At 44.6% G+C, this 24,308-nt stretch overlaps 3 protein-coding genes across 10 annotated transcripts in view; 1 reads left to right on the forward strand and 2 right to left on the reverse strand.

The window, feature by feature from the left end:
* Positions 1-4,030, reverse strand: part of ehd2b (EH-domain containing 2b) — a 10,967-nt gene extending 6,937 nt beyond the window's left edge. Inside the window, exons 1-3 of one of the 2 annotated variants that reach the window (XM_034867577.1) lie at positions 3,640-4,030; positions 2,040-2,517; positions 809-985 (exon numbers count right to left, since the gene is read on the reverse strand). In XM_034867577.1, coding sequence (XP_034723468.1) covers positions 809-985; positions 2,040-2,260 — 398 coding nt within the window. In that variant the 5' untranslated portion in view covers positions 2,261-2,517; positions 3,640-4,030. The remainder of the gene's footprint in view (positions 1-808; positions 986-2,039; positions 2,518-3,639) is intronic. The other variant, XM_034867578.1, reaches the window with a different exon arrangement.
* A 480-nt stretch (positions 4,031-4,510) lies between these two features.
* bicra (BRD4 interacting chromatin remodeling complex associated protein) lies at positions 4,511-19,490 on the reverse strand. 6 transcript variants are annotated; one of them, XM_034867573.1, is made up of 15 exons: positions 19,396-19,490; positions 16,355-16,400; positions 16,222-16,267; positions 15,620-15,685; positions 13,305-15,377; positions 12,988-13,116; positions 9,841-10,476; positions 9,172-9,358; positions 8,975-9,072; positions 8,644-8,778; positions 8,490-8,539; positions 8,247-8,395; positions 8,061-8,155; positions 7,855-7,975; positions 4,511-7,626 (listed from the first exon to the last, which is right to left on the reverse strand). In XM_034867573.1, exons 2-15 carry the CDS (start codon positions 16,393-16,395, stop codon positions 5,840-5,842), a joined length of 5,613 nt encoding a protein of 1,870 aa, XP_034723464.1. In that variant the 5' UTR covers positions 16,396-16,400; positions 19,396-19,490; the 3' UTR covers positions 4,511-5,839. The 6 variants fall into 6 exon arrangements, with proteins under 6 accessions (XP_034723464.1, XP_034723463.1, XP_034723462.1 ...); XM_034867572.1 differs by having other exon boundaries at positions 7,855-7,957; positions 12,928-13,116; positions 19,396-19,489; XM_034867571.1 differs by having other exon boundaries at positions 7,855-7,960; positions 12,928-13,116; positions 19,396-19,489.
* Positions 19,491-22,910: 3,420 nt separating this feature from the next.
* The window catches only part of napab (N-ethylmaleimide-sensitive factor attachment protein, alpha b), a 10,064-nt gene continuing 8,666 nt past the window's right edge, over positions 22,911-24,308 (forward strand). The window contains exon 1 of one of the 2 annotated variants that reach the window (XM_034867583.1): positions 22,911-23,161. In XM_034867583.1, the coding sequence (XP_034723474.1) occupies positions 23,064-23,161 (98 nt within the window). In that variant the 5' untranslated portion in view covers positions 22,911-23,063. The remainder of the gene's footprint in view (positions 23,162-24,308) is intronic. The other variant, XM_034867582.1, reaches the window with a different exon arrangement.

Genomic DNA, 24,308 nt, shown 5'->3' on the forward strand with positions numbered 1-24,308 from the left:
CCATTGTGTTCAAGCAGGCCTCTCATTGCTGAGGGCTTCCTGAAGGAAAATGAGCCCCACAGCCAGAATCAAACAATAAGGCCCACTAATGATGTGTGGCTTACAACAACAACACCACTTCCTGCGACTTATGAACTTAACGAGCCCGCCGGTCCCAGAACAGGAAGTCAAAGTAAAAGGAGAGACGCAATTGCGTTCACAAACACCCTGGCGAGGGAGATAGGGACTTTGGAAAACTGGCATCAGACATTTCACGTTAGAGCTCCATCAATAGTTGGACTCTATGTTCACATCTAGCCTGCATGGCCATGTCCCTGACAGCTAACAGCCCTTTTTTTGTAAAAACTCTGCAGTGGAAAAACATACACAGAAATTTGGCAGGCCCCACAGTAAATAGAGCAGAGGAAAAAACTTCAATGTTAGGCTTTCTCAGGTTTCCTGAGCCTTAAACAGTCTGTGACTTCATTTGTTTGTCTTTGCAGCGAGGGGCTGTGGCGCCCTCTGACCTCCTCTTTCAACTTGCGTACATGGCAGTTCCTATCTGCCATGTACGCACGAGTACATCTGCTTTCATCACCCTCTCGGGCGATGTCGCTCCCTTTCTCCATTTTTCCACAAATAAGGCAAGTGCCTCCCCGCTCTGAAATTTGGCACAAGGACTTGAAATTCCAAAGCGCAAAAAAATGTTCTGTTATCTCTCCTTCTTGGGTTCTCTCACACATAGTCTGTCCATTGGATGCCGATATCTATCTGGCTCCCTGAGTGGAATCATTACACAACACACTGGGAATAACAGCCCTGCTCTCACCTGTTGAGAAAGGTGTTCCCAAAAGGGTTGAGTTTGCGGAAAGGCTTGTTGGGGTCTACGATGAGGGCGTTGCCGGGGATGACTCCCTCCACCTCCCCGTGCATGATGGCAGTGAAGCAGTCGGTGGTGGGTTCAGGTCCCACCCTGCTCCCAGGAATATCTTGCTCCAGTAGATACCTGTGAATCACACATATAGCTTGAAATTATTTAAGTACTGGTTCTTAAATAAATTAAGCAATCACGCAAAATGTTAACAGTGAACAGATGGTTGATGCACGACTGTTCTAACAACAATACTTGAGCTTTCTGTATGTTTAAAGGAAGTTTATCCTCGCCACTGTCGCACAAATGCTTACTCTTGAGGGGGAAATGTTGGGTCTCTGTAGATTAAAGAATGTGGTCTAGACCCGGGGTGTCAAACATACGGCCTGTGGCCCATAACTGGAACGCCAGAGGGTCAAATAAGGCCCACTGTATGACATGCAAAAGTGTGAAAATTGCAGAGAAGTACTGAAAGCTTCAGTGCGTATCTTTTTGATATTAATGAACATCCGTTACATTCAAGACATGGCCAAATGAGTTGTTACAAAGCTAATTAAGACTAACAGCTACACACAACTCTCTCTGTATGTTTCAGTATGGCTATGATCAGACGATTGTGCCGTCTGGCGACTTTCCGTGTGAAGATAATGACCTCTTCTGAAGAGTACATCATGTTTTTTTAATCCTCCGCGTCCTCCTTGGCTACTAGCAAATGGAGGAGGGAGGGTGAAGGGGTGGGGGTGGTACCCAATCACGAAAGGCTTGTATCATGTGAACGCGCCAACAGTTTTGTTACTCAGAATTCCTAATGGGGGAGACAGAAACTCCACACTATAGCTCTAATTCCAATTCCAAATGTATCACTAATCTCAACAGCATCAGAGTTCTTTTTCCGTACATTTTTGACTTTGAGTTTTTTCTCAAAATGTTACCCCTCTCCCAGGTCCGTAACATTATTTTTGTTCCTACAATGGCCTTAGAACACTGTCGTAGCAGAACCAACTTGTGTTTGCCAACATCAAGCTGACAAGAAACTCCGTGGCAGATTGTTTCTTATCTTTTTGGAGAGGTTTACTGGTCTGGCCCACTTGAGATCAGAATAGGGGGTGTGGCCGATCAACTAAAATGAGTTAGACCTACTCTATCTGTTTAGTGTCCGGATATGAATGGAACTGAACTAAAGTCTTACTTGATGAACGTTGTCTTTCCAGTGGAGTACTGTCCCACCACCAGCACCATAGGCTTGTTATCGAAGTCTGCATCCTCCAGACTGAGAGAGTGGAAGTCATGGAAACCATAGTACTCCTCCAGAGGCAGCAGCTTCTTGCGATACAAGGACTTGAGCCCTTCTGTCACGGTGCGGATCACCTCAGGCGCCTTCTTCACATTTTTTCTCCCCCAGCGGGACATGCTGACTGACTGACAAGAGGATAGTGAGCTTCTTACAAAAAAAAAAAAAAAAATCAGTGGCAGAGTGTGTCTGACGTTTGGAACTGTATTTCCTGTGGTTAAACCTTGGAGAACCTTCAGGTGTTTCCTGTATTTGTGTGAACGCTCCTCACTTGTCCTTGAAACCTCCCGTGCACACAACGAGGAATGATAGGGCCGATGCTTTGTTTGAAGTCTTTCCCTTCAACAACAGTCGCCACACTGATCACTTTCAGGCCCTGTAATATGGACAGAAAATAGGACAGGTAGAGGTTAATACCAACAGAAAATGAGAGAGAGTCTCTCATTTTGGCAAAACAAAATGCAAAGGGTTCTTGCATCTGGTGATCAAAGTCTGTCACAACCTAGAGTAGGGATGTGGAATCTGGAGTAAGCTTCAGCCCGCCAGGAGTTGGTCAAGCGTTGTCAGAGCATGTCTGGAAAAAGTTGGTGTTCACACTGGAAAGCCTGCGTCAGGATCTGCACAGGCGCAGCTCATTTTCTTATAGTGAAATGAGTAAGGCATCCCATTTATCCCCCTGCAGTTCCTGTTAGTCAGACATGGAATGTGTGCATGGCTTAAATGTTGATTTAATGGAGAAATAAATCTCTTGAGAGGGTGGTCAATACATGGAAAGACAACGATAACCCTTTTATTACTGTAGTCTACATGAATGGAAAGACTGGATTAGGAATGGAAGGCACAACTCATTATGAGAAGCAGAATGACACAAAGGCACAGAGGTAAGACACGTGTCAGCAGACATTCACTCATCTGTGGAGAGCTTCCATTTTGCAAATCCCTTTAAAAAAGAAAAAAAAAAAAAAATCTGCCCAGAGGAGAATAGGCAACACAGTCCTGACATGTCACAAGACCAGTGTGGAAAGACTTCTTGTCAAAATGGCAAACTCTGGAAATCTACAGGAGAGACATTAAAGGCAGTTTGCCCGCCCTTACATACAAAAAAGCACTGTGCCAGCCAAGCTGTACGAGTTCCAATTGCTCTATAAGCTCCCGGTGGGAATCATCTCAATCTCTGGGATCAACTTTGAAAGTTTAAGGGTGGTGGAAAATGCCTTGTGGGTTTGTGCACCACAGTTGCAACAGTGTTGGCCTTAGAAGCAGAAATGTAACATGCAGGAGCAACAAGTAGCAGGGGAGTCATACTTTAATATCCAAATGAAGAAATGGAAAAAAGCTGTACAAAAACTTAAAAGCCAATCATTCTGCAGCCAAGTTGTGAATCAAAACAGAACCAAGTCTCAGTTTCCACTGCTTTATTACAATCTGGATAATATTTGAGTACAAGGTCAAATACAAGCTCATATAGGCAATGTTAAAGTTAAAAAGGAGCATTTACCTAGTTATTATGAAGAAAGCACAGACTCAAAGCGTCTCTCTCTTTCTCTTCAGTCCTGCCCTCTGGAGCTTTGAAAATATTTGGACTTGAGGAGACAGAACCAGTCTGTTGGAGGAGCTGCTGCTACATGTATAAACCCCTGAGAGCAGCGAGACTACAGACGATCCTTCTTCTCCGGGGGTTTAATGTATTTCAGATGAGCTCCAAATCTGGCAAAAGGTCCCTTACTCTGCTTGCTGAAAGAGCACAAGTCAAACAGTGAGACACAGACACACCGCACTGAGGCCAACTTACTCACTCTCTCCTGGCTTGTTTCTCCAACTTTAATGCACCTCCTCCTCCAAGGATGCCTGGCAACACTGTGGGTAGCACAAACACTCTGCTCAGGGCAGGGATGAGCACAGCTGTGGTCAGAGGGCGGGGACCTGGAGGAGGGGTGTTGAATAAATAATTTGGGTGGAGTCATTTTTTTCCCTTTTTTTAAACATGACATACCTTCAGTGTTCTTATGCGTATTTTGATTGATAACACAACCACGTGATGCACTCCTCCAGCTGTAGCCTCCAACTCCTCTATGATTTTCATTTGGCATTCTTTTTTTCTTCTTCTCCTTCCACCAGAACTACTGTAGCACGTCATACATCTAAAGATGCGACCCCCCCCCCCCATCTTGCTCCTCCCAAAACTCTGTGAACCTTCAGGCAATGATGCGCACAAACCAGCCCTACTTTTCCACTTCCATGCACCGCCTGCTGGCAGTCTGTTAGAAAACACACCCGGCACCATCCCCATCACACGGCACTCCTCACTCATGATTAGTCATTCAAAAGAATGTAACCCTGAAGCTAGACAAAATGACTAGAGGACCTGCGATGTTTCATAAAAGAAGCATGGTTTAATTTACAGTTTTACTAAATGTACATTTCTTTTTAAAAAGTGTCATTATACACAATAAATACAATACAAAATTAATCTGTAATACTATACTTCAAATTCTCTTACGGTCTTTTTGTACATTATTATTGTTCCTTTTTTCCCCATTTCAATGCTTGTGCTGCGTTTGTGTTTGAATTGTCCACCAGGCTTAAAAAAATAAAAAAGACAAAAAAATACAGATGGGAGGCAGGGATACAGTGGCAGAAAGATGACACACTGACTGAGAACACAGAAAATTAACAGTTAAAACTGGCCTGCCCCCTGCTGACTGAAAGCATAAAGTCCTAACCTGGCAACAAAAGCTACAGGGGGACAGGTGTGTGTGTTTGTGTGTGTGTGTGTGTATGTGTGTTTGTGTGTGTGTGTGTGTGTATGTGTGTGTATGTGTGTGTGTGTGTGTTCTAAAAACAAGAACCTGGAAAATTGCCATCAACATTAGAAGCAGAAAAGAACTGCATTTCCTTACATTTCATTTACATCTTGACAGCACAGGACTACAGTACCCAAGAGAAGTCAAAAGGAAAACAACTTCACAATTTTTCAACAAATGATTTTCTCGACATGTTTTACTTGCATGCACGTGATATGACATGATGGAGGTTGAGGCCAATTGATTTTTCCAGACAAAGAATAGTTGCCTTGTGAGCAGTGTAACTAAGGAAATGGATTCTTGATAAAGAGGTGGCTCCGTCAATTTCACATGTGCTGTTTTGCATCTGTAGGGCAGCAATATCGTTGTGACAAGAGAATCACATTTGGTTGGTAAGGGAAGACACTATGTATTAAGCAGTTTTGCAGTAAGAACCTAGTTATATTCTCTCTGTCTCTCAGCTGCAGGTGGCCAAGTTAAATACAAATAAAAAACTTGTTGACTTCTTAACTGTTTAAATGAGCTGCCAGATGCTCATTGAGACACCGCTTAAACCAGCAGACAAACCGCTGTGGATGAGAGACTGGTGCTCAGGCCACATGAAAGGAATGTAGGGATACTAAATGAGAATGAGGAAAAGAAAAGATCAAAAGTGAAAAAAGGAAGAAAGAAAACGAGAACATTATCATCTTATTTCATCACGGCTCTACCTCAGGCTCTAAATGACAAAGAAATGTCTGGACAATTCAAATGGACAAACAGAGCCAACACAGCTTGGAAGAGTAGTACAGTGATACTGTTTTCAGTGTACCACCACCCCCACCACCACTCCCCCGCCTCCGCATCTGTCTCAGTCACTCCCCCTTGTCAGTCTGGCCTGGGGCAGAGGGGCTGTTATCTGCTTTGAGTCTGGGACACCAGGCTGCCATTGTGGCCACGGCCACCGACCTGAGGGTGCTGGGCCAGGGAGGACGATGCGGAGGCAGAAGAGGTGGGTGGTACTGAGGGTCTGTGGGATGAGGCTGCCAAGCCCCCGGGGCGCTGGCTTTGGTGTTGCTGGGACCTGCTGTGGCCCCCTTTAATGTGGTGGCCGCGGGCGGAGGGTTCCTGCTGCAGGTTCAGGATGCTGTCGATGGCACACTGCAGGTGCTCGTTCAGAGAGTCGTCCGGGGGGCTGCCGCTGGAGAAGCTGGCGTTGTCCATGTCAGGGGAGTCTGACTTGCAGCGTTTGGCAGGAAGCAAAGAGTCTCGCGTGAAGGAGGACTCTGGGGAGGGAGGCCCAGGGGCATGCTGGTCCATTCTGAACGTCCCGCCGGCCCTATGTCTGTTTTTCCCACTTGCCCTCTTGTATTTACTTACATCTGTCTCTTGGTCTGTTTGCTCCTCCCCTCTCTCCTTGGCCCCCTCCCGGTCGGGGAGCTGTGGGTGATGGTGGTGCTGTGTGGTTTTGATTCCACGGCTGAACACCTCGTCCATCTCGTCCAGTCCCTGCATTGCACTCCTTAAACGGCCCGTTTCGTGGCTCGACTCTGTGTGGCTATGCAAGGCATCTCGGCCTCGTTTCTCCACCTTCACACTGGCTATAACTGTCCGCTCTGAGGGGGGGGAGGAGGCATCGTGCTGGGGGGGTGATGGCGTGGGTCTCGGGTAGGACAAACTTTCGTCTCCTCCCCCTGGAACACCGGGTCTGACCCGGGGACTAATGTTTTCCCGGTAGGTTTTCCTAAGGGGGAGACGGCATGTTGTCTGCGAGGGCGTGGCAGTGGAGGCAGAATTGTGTTTGAGCCCACCCCCGTCGTGGTGATCCAACGACCCGTTCACTTGAGTGGAAGAGGCGGAGGAGGACAACGACCAAGTGTGGGAGGTAGAGGTAGAGGAAGAGGAAGCTGGGGCTGCGTTGGGGGGAACAGTACCTCTCAGTGGCGGGTTAGACTGAGAGGTTGCTGTGGTGACCAATGAGGCAGAGGAAGCAGTGCATATGGGAGACTGAGTTCTAATTACTGTGGGAGGGGGCGTTGACAGTGGGCGGGGCTTTGGGTGCAGTACAGCAGCTTGGCCCTGGGGCTGAGTCTGAGGCTGGGATGTAGACTGGCCGCTCTGCTGGGGCTGAGGTGTGTGCACAGGGTCTAAGGCAGTGTTGTGGACCACCTTGCTGAACCCTGTCTGGTCCTGCTTGATCTTCAGCTTCAAGCCTATTCTCCTGCGAGCCTCGTAGGTCTTCATAGGCGGTTTGCTGGTTCTCTGCGGGAGGGCATCATCGTCGTCGGGCGATGCTGCCGAAGCGCGACTGAAGGAGGAGCTCTGGGCGGCGGGTTCGGCCAGCCTGCCCACTGCAGCTGGAGGTGGGGGACCGCCGCTGGACCAGGACACAGAGGCTCCGCCTCCGCCATGCTTGATGACCAGTTTGGTAGGGGGGAAAGGGGTGGCGGTGGGGGCGGCAGGAGGTGCTGGAGCTGAAGCAGGAGCAGGGACTGGAGCGGAAGCAGGAGATGGAGACGGGGTGGGAGCAGGAGGAGGGTTTGGGGCGAGGTTTGAGAGAGGGACTGGGACCGGAGCCGCAGGCGCTGGAGCAGGGACAGCAGCGGCTACGCCTCCACTCGCTGATGTGGGCTCAGCAGAAGGTGCTTTCTGTTGGGATGAAACTACACTCTCCAACATGCGGGCGTTTGCCACAAACTCCTCTGCAATGAAAAGAACAGAATTATATCATTAACATACACTTAATTTAGATCAAAACAACCACAAAACAAGGGTTGGGTATCATTTATTTTAACCGTCATTAGGCACAGAAATCTGTGTTGCTATTTGGTCCGGTAGATATCGGACGTTTAAGAACCATAACCGATGGTTGGTTTCGGTACCCAACCCTACACAAAACTCATGTTTAGCCACAAACAGTGCTAGGGTACCTGGTCTCTCCTTGGCCAAAATCCTGTCCTGGCTCAACGCAATCTTCTCTTCCTGAATGAACATCCGGTCAATCATCACCATCTCTGCCGAGGGGCCCAGTCTCTGCTCGGGTTTAAACGCCAACAATCCCATCAGTTCAACATCAATTCAGGACGAGGACCACGACTGGAATGCATATGGTGGGAATGCTGGTTTATAAACTTACTTTTGACTCAGCAAAGAGCAGGTGGCGATACTTATCCAGCATCGCCTGGGTCCTTTTCAGCAGATGGCAGGAGACCGTCTCAAATTCATCATCCACTATGCAAGAGAAACAACACGTTCGTGAAGATTGTGAATTGGGGAACACGTGGTACCAAACTGTTGCACAGGAAGCTATGGAGTGTGTTACCTTTCTGATAATCTTGAGAAGAGTTGGCAGTTCCCTGGTAGAGATGGTAAGGCAGCAGTCTGTGCATTGTGTCCTCAAAGGAGTAAAAAGGGGCACTGTAGTTTGGGTGAAGCACTGAACCCTGCTGTTTCCTCAGCTGTTCCAGCATCCTGCAGTGAGGTGTGGATAAAGAAATACGGTTTAGAAAAACTGTGTTACGAGACAGGTAATGTAAGCCAATAAAAATGCATTTGCAACACACACCTGGCTTCTTTGCTGGGCTCTGCACTGAAAGGCATCTTCATTGTTGTTGTCTGGGACGTGAACAAACGTAAAAAAAAGAGATTACACCTTCCGGCTGAAGCTTAAAAGTGTGAGGCAATATGCTTGCTAACAATATGCAGTGACCATTCTTTACCTGAGTTTGTAGTGGAGCTGGGAGCTGTGGAGCAGGCATTTGAGTAAGACTAGTACCTAACACCTGTATCTGCATCCCACCTTTCCCCAGAGTCATCCCTCCCACTGAGCTGATCACCCCTGGCTTTGGCTGAACCTGTAGGGAAAAAAAAAAAAAAATCAGGACAGTTAGACGGTGACAAAATACATTTGAGTACATTTTTCTTTTCTTTTTTTAAACATTTTAAAACTCAGTGTTGAATGCTGGGAGACTGTAAAACAGCTAGCTCACAATGCAAAACAACCACCATGCATATCCTAGAATGGAATTGGCTTTGAGATGTGATGTGTACCTGTGCAGGCTGGTTAAGGCTGGAAGGAGTGACAGTCTGATTCCCCATTGCTCCAGCTGGCCCTTGGGCTCCTGAGAATACCTGTAAGTCACTTGATGCTATAACGAGAGGAAACAAACCGTTAAAAAAAGGGAAATACTTCAAGGTGTGCACAGGGTCCTGCCACTGGGAATTATTAGGGATGAACAGTGTCTAACCTGGAGCCGGTGTTTTGACGAGCACCGACATCTGCTGCAGCACCGAGGGAAGCTGAGCAGGCAGACCAGCGCTGGCCGATGATGCAACCGCCACTTTATCAACAGGCACGTCTTGCTGGGAGCTGAACGGACCGGCGGCTTGAGGCTGAGCAGCCTGCTTGGCCTGCAGCACGATGCTCTGCTGCACCTGGATACACATCGGGACAGTTCAAGCCTAGCCGCCTCTCCTGCTTTGTACTGGTAAGATGATCAATCCTACCATCAGCTGGAAATGATGCTCGCCAGGGCAGAACGATTCATTGTTTTCAAATCGATAATGCGATGTTAACAAATGTGTTTAGCTAATTGCAAAGACCACGATTAATAAAAAGGGAATTATTTAGTTGAATGTTTGGTGCAACATTTGGTTTCAGATATAAGATAAAGGCTGGAATAAAGTTACATAGCACATTGTTTTACAGAAATGTCCTTGTTCTTTCAAATATTTTGTTTTGCATTATAAAACATGATCTTAGAAGGTGCAATATTTAGATAAAACACTAATTGAATCGTAATCCCAATATCTGTCAGGAAAATTGCAATTTGATTTTACTGGCGAGACTGCTCATTGCGTGCATATTCCACAACAAGTTTCCATGAAGAGACGTTTGCGGTGACCTGGGACAATACCTGGTGTAGCTTGTCCAGCAGCTGTTTCTGCTGAGGCGAGGGCTGGCTGATGGCCGACAGCGTCTGAATCTGTGCAGCGACTAGTTGCAGGTGGTGCTGGTGCTCTGCTGTCAGGCCCGGGATTGGAACCTGGGCTTTGACCACAGCAGCGGCAGAAGTGCTGACAGGAGGAGCGGTGAACTGGTGTGGTGCGGGCGGCGCAGGAGGAGGGGGGGGCTTGGGCGACTGGGACAGCGGAGGCATATCTTGTTGATAAGGGGCGGGCTGAGAGGCCGGCCGCGGCTGAGGCTGCAGCTGCAGCTGAACCTGAATGTGTGCGTGCTGGGGCTGTGTGTGCTGCTGCTGGCCCTGCGGAGCCGGCTGGGGGGATTCCGCCATCTGGTTGTGGACAATAAAGAGCTGGGGGTGAGAGGAGGGGGTGCATGAGCGGGAGGGCGTTTGGGACTGTGGCTGCGGCTGGGAGGGAGGACGCGACTGCTGCTGATGGTGCGGTGACTGGATGTGCTGGCTCAGAGTGAGAGGAGAGTGGGAAGGCTGCGGGCTGACCGCCACTGGGGGCGCCGAGGAGTGAGTGGACAAGGCCGGGGAGGGGGACATGCCCTGGATTAGGGACTGCTGATGTCCACTGGAGGGCACCTAAAGAAGTGGAAGTACTTGTTTAGTTCAAGAATGCAGACCAATATTTGAACACAGGAGGAAATCAGAAAATCAAGTGCAAAAATCACACACTCCAAGTTCTGCATGCACACAGTATATGTACACTACCGGTCTAAAGTTTGGGGTCACTCACAAATTTCCATTGGACGCCATTATAGACAGAATCCCAGCTGAGATCAGTTGCCTTGTTTTTTTAACCAGGGCAGCAGTTTCCAGATTACATTATGTGCTTACATAATTGCAAAAGGGTTGTTTAATGTTTTCTTAGTTAGCTTTTTAAAATAATATCAGATTAGTGAACAAAATGTGCCTTTGGAACATTGGATGAATGGTTGCTGATAATGGGAAATGTAGATATTGCATTAAAGATCCGCCACCCACCCAGATCAGCTGGTATCCGGTCTATAATGGAGTAAAATGGAATTTGTAAGTGACCCAAAACTTTTGACCGGTAGTCTATATATATATATATATAAAGTAAATATGATTTATAGTACATAGCTAAACATTTGACTAGATACTTAATAGGGCTGGGCGATATGGTTCAATATCAGAATCTTAACAGAAATCAAAATATATTTTGCAATACGCATGCAAATGCATGCATGATTTTATGTTAAGTTCTTGAAATGATGTTAAATACAATGACTAAACACTATTGTTATGCATTTCATAAGACATAACTCTTTACACATGTAAAACAAACCCCTCAATAACTTATTATGGTTGGGGTGTAATCATACTTTGCTTCAAATTGTTGATTTTTACAGCGGTAAAATGGTAACACATGATCAATATCACAATTCCATAGAAAATCAATATATGAATCATCGCCCAACTCCCGATTGAAAGAAATCACACAAAAGGTGGGTAAAACAACATCAAACAATACAAAAGCAAAGTGTATTTAGTAATCTAGTAGTTGCTGAACTAAAAGTAGTAAAAGCCCACAGATTTTTTTCCTAGCATTTGAGGAGGATTACACATAAAAAGGGAGCAGTGATCAGTTGGCGAGCCAAAAAAGAAAAACGGTTGACAAAAGCAAGAAGTCAAGAGATCAGCGGGCCTGTGATGGAGACGTAGGAGGTGATCTGAAGACTGCAGGGACTGGGGACAAGGGAGCATGAATTATCGTTTGGGGGTACGACACAGGTCTGACTCCAGGTCACAAGGGGGAGTGGCAGATGAGAGTCTAAACTTTATGTACGGTGTTGAGAGGTGGGGTTGATCAGTTATTGGTCAGTAATGCAACAGATGAAGGTGAGCTGACTGATTCTGATTGAGTGTTAGTAAAGAGGTGAAGGGGTTGCACTTGGCACCTTGGTAGCTCTACTGTTAAAAGCATGAGCATGGTTTTAGTGTTCTGTTACAAAATACAGAAAGTGGAATGGATGAAAAACATACCAAATTTGTTAAAGCGCCCATATTATGCTCATTTTCAGGTTTGTTACTGTATTTTGAGGTTGTACCAGAATAGGTTTAGATGGTTTTACTTTTTTTTTAAAAATCATATTTTTGCTATACTGCACATTCTTGCAGATCTTGTTTTCACCCTGTGTGTCTAGGTCTTTATTTTAGCTACAGAGTGAGAAATCTCACTATCTATACTATCTTTGTTGTGAGTCGCACATGCGTAGTAGCTACAGTAGGTAAGAACACATCAGCAAGATAACTTTCTTCAACTTTGGTCAGTCCAAGGCAGGATTAGCTGGGAGATTTCTTCTAAATGAGGGACACTTGTGGAATACCTGCAGAACAGGGACGTGGAAGTAGTTCTTTTGGAGATTATGGTAAACTAGTGTATGTTGAAGCAGTGTTTTGCCATTGAGAACAAGCTAGCATGCTAGCATGCTAGCGCTAGCACGTGCTAAGGTTAGCCACCTCATCTCCTCTACTGACGTAAAAAAACGTGCAGATTTGGAACAGCTCACCCGATGACTGAAGACAGAGGACATTCTGAAACCTGTATCTCACTCAAAACAGCATGCATAGTTTTTTTTCTCAAAGTTTGTATGCGTGTGGAAGCACCAGAGATGCGAAATAACATCCCAAATCCCAGAGGAGTGATTTTTTTTTTTTATAATATGGGCACTTTAAAAACAAGAACTGGACGTTAATTGCCAGTTTCATATTCTATAGGAGGTGCACACAGCTATATGTCGCAAAAGAACGGGCTGAAACACTATACATGTGGAAAACTGGAATGACCATGCCTTTACACATGCCAGAGCGGTGTTAGACACAAACAGAAGCTGCAAGCGAGACATTTTTGAGCATAGGAATTGCATAGCAACTGTGAGAGCCATTGAAGCAATGACTAAAGCCGAAGAGAAGGACAGAGCAATGACAGGGAAAGGTAAGATACCCTAACATTGTGGCGGCAGCAGCAGCAACAAGTGGGCGGGGCTTAACATAAAGGGGCATTTCTACCTGCTTTACCACTGCTGCCATGTGGGAGGGGCCAGGGGAAGGGCTGTGGCTCAGACCCACCCAAGAGTCAGTTAATTGGCTGTCATGGACAGAGGGGGCCGGAGCAGTGACGCTGTTGCTGCTGACGATTACAGACGCTGGAACGCCAGCAGAGGGGGTGGACTCATTCTCTGTTTGGTGGTGCTGCTCCTGATAGGAGTACATTTACCATTTCAGGACGAGGGAGGGAAAGGAGGAGGGGGATTGGAGGGAAGGAGGAGTAAAATAGTAAACCATAGAGGGTCAGACCAAGATAACACTCCGTGCATGTTATTTTTTAAGACAATGTTAAACTGTACACAATTAAAGCACACACATGCAAAGAGTGGAACACTGACCTGTTGCAGGAACATCTGCAGAGACTCTTGGCTCAGGATCATACTGGAGCCCTGGTTGGTGAACAGTAACCTCCCTGGACTATGTTGAGCCTGATGGGGGACCAGCCCCACTGCTGTGACAGAGGACGAGGTGGGCACAGACATGGACTGAGAAGAGGAGGTTACTGTAGTAGCCGTGGACACACAGGATGCCGTTTGCATGGCGAGGATAGAGGACTGTGGTGCATGCTGCTGAGTGGGATGAGCAGCCTGGTCCGTGGAGCTACCCAGAACAGTAACACACTCTCCGGGCTGGCCCTGAGCCATGGTCGCTGCACCTGTGCTGCTGGGGACTCCGCCTGGCTGAGGCTGCAGGGCTGGCTGAAGGCTGACTGCGGGGCTCAGCCCCTCCACCTGACTGAGCATGGTCAGGGAGTTCTGGATGGGCATGCCCTGTATGACTGTCTGGGCATGACCTGAGACAGTGTGGGTCTGTGTCTGGCTTTGACTCTGGGCCAACGAGACGGGCATTTGAAAGAGCGTGGGCGTGCCCATCTGGCCAGGCTGGAGCTGGATAGATCCAGAGAGGATGTGGGCTGCCCCGGGGTGGCCCTGTGAAGCCAACACCTGGCCCAGGTTGATGTTCTGGTTTGAAGTTAAAATCTGGTTTGCAATGAGCTGTCCACCAGGACCCTGACTTGTTATAATGTGCCCCCCAGGGTGCTGGGTCAGGATCTGCCCACCTGCTTGTAGTTGTGGTAGGAGAAACTGGTGGTTCTGACCTTGCAGAACTGTCTGAGAGGGAATAACGATGCCCTGTTGGTTTAACAAGTGTACACTAAGAGGCTTGCCCGATGGTTGTGGTGCTTGTTGCTTGAATAGGGTTTGTTGAAACTGAGGGCCTTGTGTTGAGGCCTGAGTACTCAGGACAACGTTAGAACCAGGCTTTCCTGTCAGGAAGGTTACATTCTGAGCAGCAGAAACTGGAATTTGCTGCAGCCCTAGAGCCTTGTGGGCATCGTTCTGCAGCGTTTGGGGTCCTGGCTGTGACTGCTGCTGCTGCTGCTGTTGTTGCTGTTTGAAAAGTTTCGGTTGGATGGCTCCCCCCTGAGGGGGTTTAGGCTGAATGGGTGTTGGTGTGCGCTGGATGATCACGTTCTGCATGATTTGGCCTTGGTTTTGCGTCTGGTGTCCAATTCCTGAACTTAGAGTGGTGCTGCCAAAGCCCACGAGCCCAGCAGGGGTCATTGTGCCGCTGCTGTTTGTGCTGCTGACACAAACAGCCGGTCCGTTTAAAGCTGGAGATCCCAAAGTGGCTTTGTTACCTTGGATCAGAAGTCCACCCCCTGAGCCTCCAAGCCCTGCCTGAGAACCAGCACCTGATACATCTTGCCCAGACTGATGCAGCTGGTATCCACCCATGGCCTTAGCTAGGATTGGCTGCCCAGACTGATTGATAGTCATGACTGTAGGTTGACCCACAACCTGAATCTGTCCGATACCCAAATGTCCAGACTGACTCCCATTAGGAAGAGCTTGGAGACTTGAAATGGGCTGAAGTGTCACATTTCCCAGGCCGACGGGCTGCATAAACGGCTGAACACTAATGGCCTTGTTCATGACCTGGGATTGGAGTTGAAGGCCCTGCTGAGCAAGCACTGACCCCAGCATGTCAGCTGCAGCATTGGGAGGAGTAGCAGTGGTGCTCGGGCCTGACCCAGGGAAAATTGCTGCTGCTGCTCCCCCAACACCCATGCCTACACCAACAGCAGTGCCTCCAGCCCCAGAGAGGCTGGCATCAGGCAGTGTCTGTACCACCTGCGTAAGGCCTGGAATTCCAAAGGAGCCCAGGTCCAGCTCAGCCTCTGCCTCCTGTAAGCTTTGCTCTGTGATGTTTGCTTCAGCCAAGCTCTGCTGCAGGATGTCGCATGGCTCGTGATTTGTCCCAATGCCATTGCTCCCACTTTCACCACCTGGGGATCCTCCCAGGATGTCATCATCCTCCAGGAAGTCCAGGTCAACACTGACTCTGGGTAGGCCGGCCGGCTCATTGGCCGACAGCTGGACTGCAGGCTGGACCTCTGGAACATGGCCCTTTAAAGGAAAGCAGGAAAGAAGTGAAACCAGGTGATGGATGAATTTGATGGCTAGATGTGATGGAGAGAAGTGTACCTGAGTCAACACAGAAATGCAGACATGAAAACCCCACAAAAACCCTTTTGCAAATCAAAGCTTGTAGAGTGTATATATGTTAGTGGAAAGGGAGGGTATTTGGAGATGCATGCTACACAGATGGATAGAAAACAGAGGGAGGAGGATTGGGGGATTTTACTCACCCCAGTGGTAGAGAAGAACGAGCTGGAGGGGTCACTCGAACCATCCAATAGGTCGTCAGTGTCCAACTACAGACACACCCACCCAGGATAGGACAGACAGAAACCAAAGGCACCCAAACCAGCAGGCAAAAGCCACCAGGACAGAGAAACAGACAGACCATCAAACGGAGGAGGAAGGCAAGGAAAGGACAGAAAACGGTCCAGAGAAGCCAGATTGTAAAGAACCAGTGAAAAGATAAGCGACAGAAGGGCCAAATGAAAGGAGTAACACAGGGTTGGGAAGCGTTAGTATCGGGACTTCTCATTTTGTGAATTAGCCTCATAAAAAGGGAAGGCAGGCTGAAACCATAAATGGTGCAATCAAAAACAACCATTAAGCCAAGAAAGCGGTAACAAAAAGAATAAAGAAAAAGCAGTGAGGGAAGTGGGTTTCAGGGTGCATCGTGTAATCCAAAAGAAACTTAAATACAAAGTAATGCGGGCCCCAACTAAAATGCACACATTTAAGACTCCTCATCCCAATTCCAAACCCATTGTATGAAGCTATAAATCAAATGCCTATCATGGGTCTTTATTCCGTTTTATTTCTCTCTCATACTCACATGGGTCTCAGATCCATGAAGAAAGTCATTGAGAGCTTCTGGGTCACTGCAAGAGAAAACAACGTGATTCACAACGGTAAGACAAAGAATTCAATATAAAACTGATCTTGCATTGTATCACACGAAAACTTACCAAATTACATCTAGAAGGCACCTGCCGTCTTCATCATCCATGACAACTGTAAGGATTAAAAAGGTTTTAAAGTCCAATGATAATTTGTTTCATTACCAATACTTATATATAAAAAAATAAAAAAAAAACACAATACATTACCCCTTCCCCAAATGAATATTTCCAACAATATATGCACAGTTTATTTCATCATACATGTTTTAACACTTTTTTGTGTGCTATTCAAGCTAGCTCCACATTTAGGTATTTGGTTGTTTATTGAGACAGTGAGGTGCTGATTTAGGAGGAGTTACCCACATCTGATGATACAAACCTGCAAATGTTCCTCTAAGTGTTATAAGGAGCGATGTCACATGGTTATACACGACAGCAATCATTGTATAGTCAAGAATAAAAAGGACTTTCGTTGGATTCTTCAAGCAAAGTTCTGCACAATATCGTTATATATCATTATTATTTTAGCATGGATGGTTCTCTTTCTGTTGATGCTAAACTGCTCTTGTACTAGTAGAGCTACAAAAGATTAATCAACTTTCTACTATTAAATTATTGGCCAACTATTTTGATGATAATAATTTGGTTTAAATCAAGTTTAATGAAGAAAAAAAAACATCTCTGATTCCAACTTCTTAAATGTGACTAAGTTCAAGTTTCTTCTCTCCACTGTGACAGTAAACTGGATATCTTTGATATGTTGAAAAAAAAAAACATAAAACCCATCTTGGGCTTTAATATATATATTTTTGTCCAATTTTCTGATATTTTATAGACCAAACAACTAATCCAATAATCAATGAAAACAAAGTGGTAGCCCCATTTACTAGTGCTAGAAAAAACACCCAATATACCACAGAAGACATTATTATGTTCCAAATAACTTTTTAATTAAGCTTCTCAATTACTCTTCAGTGGTAGTTGGTTAATTAGCTGATATCAAGTACCGATCCAATACCAGTGTTCAATTAATAAGCTCCAGTGTGTGGAAGTGACTGGGATGATTCTTATATATGTAGTGTAACATCAGGCAAGGTCACTTTTGGTATTGTTTAACGTTTTTGCAACTTTTGCTCGCTTTTTCGACCTTTTTTCTTTGATAGTTAAGTTTCTTTTTTGGGGCTCTGTGTCGACCAAGCTGTAAATGAGAAGAGTATGAGACGTTCAATAACAGTCAAAGATGTCTGACTTTTTTGACTAAATAAAAACATGTCAATAAACTAAACATGTATGGCCCTTGATGTGATTTTGTTTTCCAGTGTGGCCTGTAGTGAAACTGAGTTTGACACAGCTTACACATTCACACTTTCCTAAATTTGTATAACAAAATATAACAAATAAATAAGTAGCCTACATATAAAAGTACTGAATTTATTATTAAAATAATTAGGCCCTTGTGTACCAGAAACTTGCTATTTTTTCAAAATGAACAGGAATCATAATTTAGCAACACATTGTTCATAACTCCAATCCCCCCCCCCCCCACCCAAAAAAAGGGAATTCAATTCCAGAATACAAACAAAGAATTGAATAGATCACCCCCACTGTCACCGATATACCCGACCCAGCTACTTGAGTCATTATCGGCCCAATATCTGACGTCAGTATCGGATCAAAACATCCCTAGTTTATATTTTGTTTATTTGTACTCTTTCCCACTTTGTACTGAAACTGCTGTTGGCCTACAACAATTTCACTCAAGATAAATAAAGTTTTATTTCATCTTAGTATGTTTTGTTAAAAATCCATGCGTGAATAATTTCTTTAATCCACAATTCTATTTCACATTCAAAAAATTAGTAATAATGACTCAAAGCATTACATGTAATGCTTTGAGTCATTATTACTCATTAGGCCCTAAGTGATGTATGACGGCCTACAGATGTCACACATATCTGGAGCTCGCAGTAGGTATTATGAGAATTAAGCAAAGAAAAAGGCAACTATGCAACTACATAATAACATTAATAATCATTACAGTAACATATGGGTTCAGCACACACAAGACCATCGTTATCATCAGCTGTAAGTTAACAAGTATTTATTTGAATACATACACTCAAAAATTACAAGAAAACGTTATAAGCAAACCTGCTGTTATGAACTCAATAGATCAGGCAGAAGTTATGTTTGCTACCACAGAGAAAACAGCGGCTGGCAATACACAACAAACTGAAAACGCGCGGTTTTCACACAACCCGATATTTAGAGTGCTGGTTCTCGCTTTATTAACCAATAAGTCTTTACAAATGTGCATAGCACTCCCAGCTAAACCAAAACAACAAGTCAACAACATGCCCAAACACAAATATAACCGTGGTTATGAGGGGGGCGCATCCCCAGTTGCCGCTCTAAAAAAGCAGTGGATTGTAGCCATTACTCGGTCAGAGCAGTCAGTGCGCAGGATATGAATGGATACTGCAAGCGGCTTGCTAGTTGCTATATGCTAGCTAGTGTTTTCAAATAGCGTTTGCATGCATATTTTGCCGATTTGTTACAATACACAGTATATAACAGCTACGCGACTGACTTAAGACTCTAATTTTATTAAACGTTTAATTTCATAACCCTGTTTCACCACCAATTCCAGCATTTTGATGCATCTGGGTTGCATTTCGTTAGCCTAGCCAGCTAGCCTGCTAAGCCAACCCAGCTATCAACAATATTCAGACGCACAGCTAGCTTGAGCCTTTGACATTCAAAACAAACCACCGAGTGACACAATTTTAACACTCGTACTGCACAGCGGCACCTCGATTCAAACGAGACATAACAGTACTGTTTGCTTAGAAGTGTTAACGCAATTGCGTAGCGAGCTATCTCTCTCCTTGCAAGCAAAATATGAGTAAATGTTGGAATAGTCTTGGATGAGGGGGTATGCTTGGGAATTCGGTTGAAAATGGCTATGTTTGCCTGGACGTGCAACAACGTGGCGTTTCGGTTACAATATCCGTGCAGTTTGCGGCGTCGCTGCAGTGCGCGAATATTGCAGCTTTGTTACAGTTATTTGGATTAATAGAGAAATCTCTACATTGTAACAAACTCACCCGAGACGATAGCGGTGCAGGCAGCGCGGGGTCTCCAGGACAGCCTCGCACGGGCTGCTGTACAGGACCCAACTACAGGCAGGAAACAGGAGACTTCCGTTTTGCCTGAGTGAAATCTTCTACTTCTTCTTCCTTGGGTTTTAACTGTAGCTTGTATCCTTAATGCTGCACTACTGACATCTTCTGGAGTCAGTTAACTCGTACAGTGTCCAGTCATAAATCGGACAGTCATAGTCCAGTATGTCAGATTTCCCTCATGTTCTCATTACGAAGCTACATGTCCAGTATCACCACACAGTTACATTCTACCATTGACTTTTTTGGAACTTTTTTCATTAATTTAAATATTTTTTCTTTTTAGTGAATTTGGTCTGATGTGTTTTTTCAGGTATTTGACATTTAAAAATACAAAACATCTGTGTTTGTGCAATGTGCTGGTTATTGTTCCATTTTGTTTGATACCGATAGCCTACTGGTAGGCCCACGATATTTTTCTTGCATGACTCTGCAACATGAAATGTTAGTCAGCCAATCAGCAGAATAATTAGAGCTTGGTAGAAGAATGCCGCATGCTTATTGGCTCATTGACACCAACGAGATTAGACTTCTCTTTATTGATCCTTTTGGGAGGACTTCCGCAAGAAAATGAAATTTCCAGCAGCAGTTTTCAGCATCTTACAAAAAAGGTATAAAAATAACAACAATATCAACAACAATAATAAAAACAATAATAATAATAAAACCTATGACTATAAAAAAGACCTTTAGCATAAATTATCAGTTAAGAGCAGAGTGTCGAGTTATGTATGTGAGTAGATTATCAATTACTTAGTTGTACAGTGAAAGAGTGGCTACCTCTCCTTCTCTTCCTTCCTGTTCTGTACTGTCCTCTTTACCCTATTTCCTCCTCCCCAGATTGAGGAGTTGTACAGTCTGATGGCATGAGGGACAAAGAAGTCCTTGAGTCTGTTGGTCCTGCACTTGGCAAGGAGCAGCCTTCCACAGAACAGGCTCTTCTGGGTGCTGATGACGGTGTGCACGGGGTGGCTGGCATTGTCAGTAATATCCGGCAGTTTGTCCAGTGTCCTCTTCTCTGCCACCGTCACCAGTGAGTCCAGCTGCATGCCAACCACAGAGCCGGCCTGCCTGATCAGTTTATCCAGCCTGGAGATGTCCTTTTTGGATATGTTGTGCCCCCAGCACACCACAGTGTAGAATGCTGAAAGACCGCAATCTCCTCAGGTTGTACAACCTGCTTTGTGTCCTTCTGTGCAGGTGGCTGGTGTGCGTTGTCTAGTCCTGTTTATCCAGCCACAGCCTGAGCTATTTGAATGATTGCACTGCCTCCACCGGAGCTTCCTCTAGCAGCACTGGTCGCGGACTTGGTCTGGACCTCCCAAAGTCAATGACCAGCTCCCTTGTCTTAGAGGTGTTAATCTGTATCCAGTTAGTGGGACACCAGAGAGCAAAGTCCCCCACCAGACTCCGATACTCCTCCTCCCTGTCACCCCTGATACACCCAACTGTGGCTGTGTCATTGGCGTACTTCTGTATGTGACACAGCTCCGAGTTCTAACAGAAGGTGACAACAGAGGTGTACAGGGTGAAGAGAAGAAGAGCCAGCACTGTGCCCTGGGGGACTCCTGTGCTGCTGACCACAGTGTCAGACCACAGTGTCAGACATGATGTCCTTCAGCCTGACGTACTGTGGCCTGTCAGTGAGGTAATCTTGGATCCAGTCTACCACATAGGGGTCCACTCCCATCCTGTTCAGTTTGTCCTGAAGTATAGGGGGTTGGATGGTACTAAAGGCACTGGAGTCCAAGAAGAGGATTCTCAGGATTGCTCAGTTTTTAAGTTTTTGTGGACACTGTCCAATTAGAAAATGTTTGGGACCTTGGAAATTTAAGGAGTTTTCTTAATGGCTGTCAAGCTAATGATAGTTTTTAAGACTGTAATAGACTGCAGAAAGTCATCCTGACCCAAATCTTAAACTGGAGTGTTAAACAACAGAGGCTGGCCATATAAATCAGTACAGGGTTACAGAATCCAGATCTTTTTTATAGACAGCATGACTTGAGTAAGATTTGGCATCTCCATCTGTTTTGGAAATGCTTTGTCGATCAGCACCCGATCAATCCGATCAATCATATCCTCAGGAAAAGTCTCCTTATGAAGCCGGAGGGTGACTCAATACATGTCATCTGGTAAAAGTCCTACATAATCTACCCACTACAATCATGATTTCTGGTCACTTTCAGGGCAGGAAAGTATTTGGCCATCTGACACAAATTACAACAAAATCATGTTTGGTTCTACATGACATTGATGTATTGGGTATATTGTGGCAATACCTTAACAACCCAATAATGTCTAAGCTGAAACGGTAGGCATACAAAAAACATATTTCACTACACTGAAAAATATCACGATTGTCATTAAAAGAATCACAACACAATTATGAGTTAATGTAACAAAATATCCTTAACCATCTGGTGCTTTGCAGTTATCACACTTCTGATCAGCTGTAGTAAGCTACATTTTGTCCTCCCCTTTGACTTTGTTTGACGTCTTTACATATTTTGTGCATTGAACATAACTGTTGTATGATGATCTCCCTATATAGTATCATAATGGATTATTAAGTCTGCCTGAGAAACAATAAGCCAAGTCCAATAGATTCAGCAAAGATAATAAGCATCCTGAGAGGAAATAGGAAAAGGTAGTCTACTTCTACAACTGTCTTTACATCATTTACCTATACCAATACTTATTACATGGAATATAAGCCCCCCCCCCAGCCTTTCAGAGGGTAAGCAAGTAGATAACCAATGGCAACTCAAAGGGAACACTGAAAGACAAATATAAAAGTATAAGCATAACCATGAGAACAAAGCATAAAAATACAGTAGCCATCAACACAATGTGCAATAAACAAAATTCAAACTATACTCGGCTCCATATCAGGGTTTTTCCTTGTCCTTTCTACCAACAATTTTGGATTAAGGTACATGAATGTATGCATATTACAATATCTAGCTAGTATTACCATATTCAGCTTAATAGATGTCTTATTTAACATGGGAAATCTTAACAGACATATATCTTTTGTAATTAATACATTACGTGTAATAGGAAAGCACAATATCCATATATGTACAAAATGGAAAAACAGATTCCTTTATTTATTTTAATAAAATACAATACTTCTTAAAGCCATAAAACTACTGCAAAACTTCATTTTTCACATTCTTTTGGTAAATTTTAAGAAGTCATTGCACAGGATGTGACCTGCCAAATTTCTTTTAAAAGGTTTGTATTTTTCTTATGCTTCCTATAGTCCCCTGCAATTTTAGCTTATTTTTACATAGTTAACTTACTGTTATGCTTTTCTTTTAGATATGGTATACGTGATGATTACATTGTCAGCATTTTTTCTATTGTCCCAGTCATTTTTTCTGAAAAAAAAAAAAAAAACACAGACACAAAAAGTACATTCATCAAACATTTACGAAGAGCACCTGAATGCAGCAGCTTCCGTGTCAAATGACAGACACACGTCGGGTGACGTGACAAACCAAAACCCACTGCTGCTAGCACCGATTAGCAAGTTTGTTGACTTTAGCATTTTCTCGTTCTCCCCTCAACATAAGAGCAGTGACACGAAAATGGACAATAGCGGAAAAGAAAAAGAAGCAACGGCTTTAGTGGCCGAGGCTGAAAAGAAAATGAAATCATCAACGTCGTTTTTCGGAGCGATGTTTGGGTGAGTATGTCAGTTAGCTTCTGTTTAGCTAGCTAATTTTGTCAAAGCTGAAAGGCCAAATAAGCGGAAGATAGCTAGCTAGCTGACCGTTTACCAGATATAAAGGCAGCAGGACCAAAACAAATGACCACCTCGGGCTCTGACTGTATCACTGGGCTTCTTTGTATCTAGCGTTAACGTCACGTTGTTGTGGTCAATGTTGTGCCAGTGTGGTCAACGCTTCAGTTCATTTATTTATTTAGCTAGCTTGCTAGCGTAATATGTGTAACGTTAACGTTATATTTGGTTAGCTCAGAGAATAACTAACTCACTGCTGTTATAAGTCTAACAAATTCAAAGCGGTATGCAGCAGGGAACGAGGCTCAAATGCCAAGTGTTGCCTTATCTTTATAACGCCAAGTGTTGATGAGGTTGTATTCGAAATGATTCGTGTAACACTGTAAGCATTTCAAGCACTTAATGTACACGAATATAAGCTGGAGTGATGCTGCCATAGCGCCATCTACTGTGGGAAATCTGGCAAGGTCACTCAGTCTGTAGGTGCACATCACATGTCTGCGTCACGTTTGTTTACAATCGCAGAGAGGAACGGGTTTGGGAGTTGCATCAGATAGTAAGTTAAGCCCTCACCCACCAACATACCACCGTGCATGGATGTAACAATCCAGAATTAGATTCAATTCTTTCAGTGGGTTTCTGTTTAACTCAGAAACGCGTGTGCATGACCAGAGTTGGATAAGCTAGAAGATAAGTCTTTATTGATCCCCATCAGGTATTGAGGCAGCACAAGGACCGAAGTACAGATAGAGGAGTAAAAAAAAAAGTCTGTAGTAACGGCAGACACCAGAATAATATATAATGTGTTTAAGGAAATATACCTAATGTCTGTATTAATAGCAGAATTAGTACTGTATGGTTGTTTTCTCTTTCAAGGAATTTGCTTTGGAGTTTTAGTGCATAACTTAATCATAGTTAGAGAAAAGGAAATTAACAATAAAAGAAAGTAATGCAAAAATAAAAATACATAGAAGAGAGAATTACAAAAAGACGAAATTAAGCTATAAAAACATGTAAGGCAAGGCAAGGCAGCTTTATTTGTATAGCACATTTCAGCAACAGGGCAATTCAAAGTGCTTTACACAAAATC

This window comes from Etheostoma cragini, chromosome 3 (genome assembly GCF_013103735.1).
Source record: "Etheostoma cragini isolate CJK2018 chromosome 3, CSU_Ecrag_1.0, whole genome shotgun sequence".
Classification (NCBI taxonomy): domain Eukaryota; kingdom Metazoa; phylum Chordata; class Actinopteri; order Perciformes; family Percidae; genus Etheostoma; species Etheostoma cragini.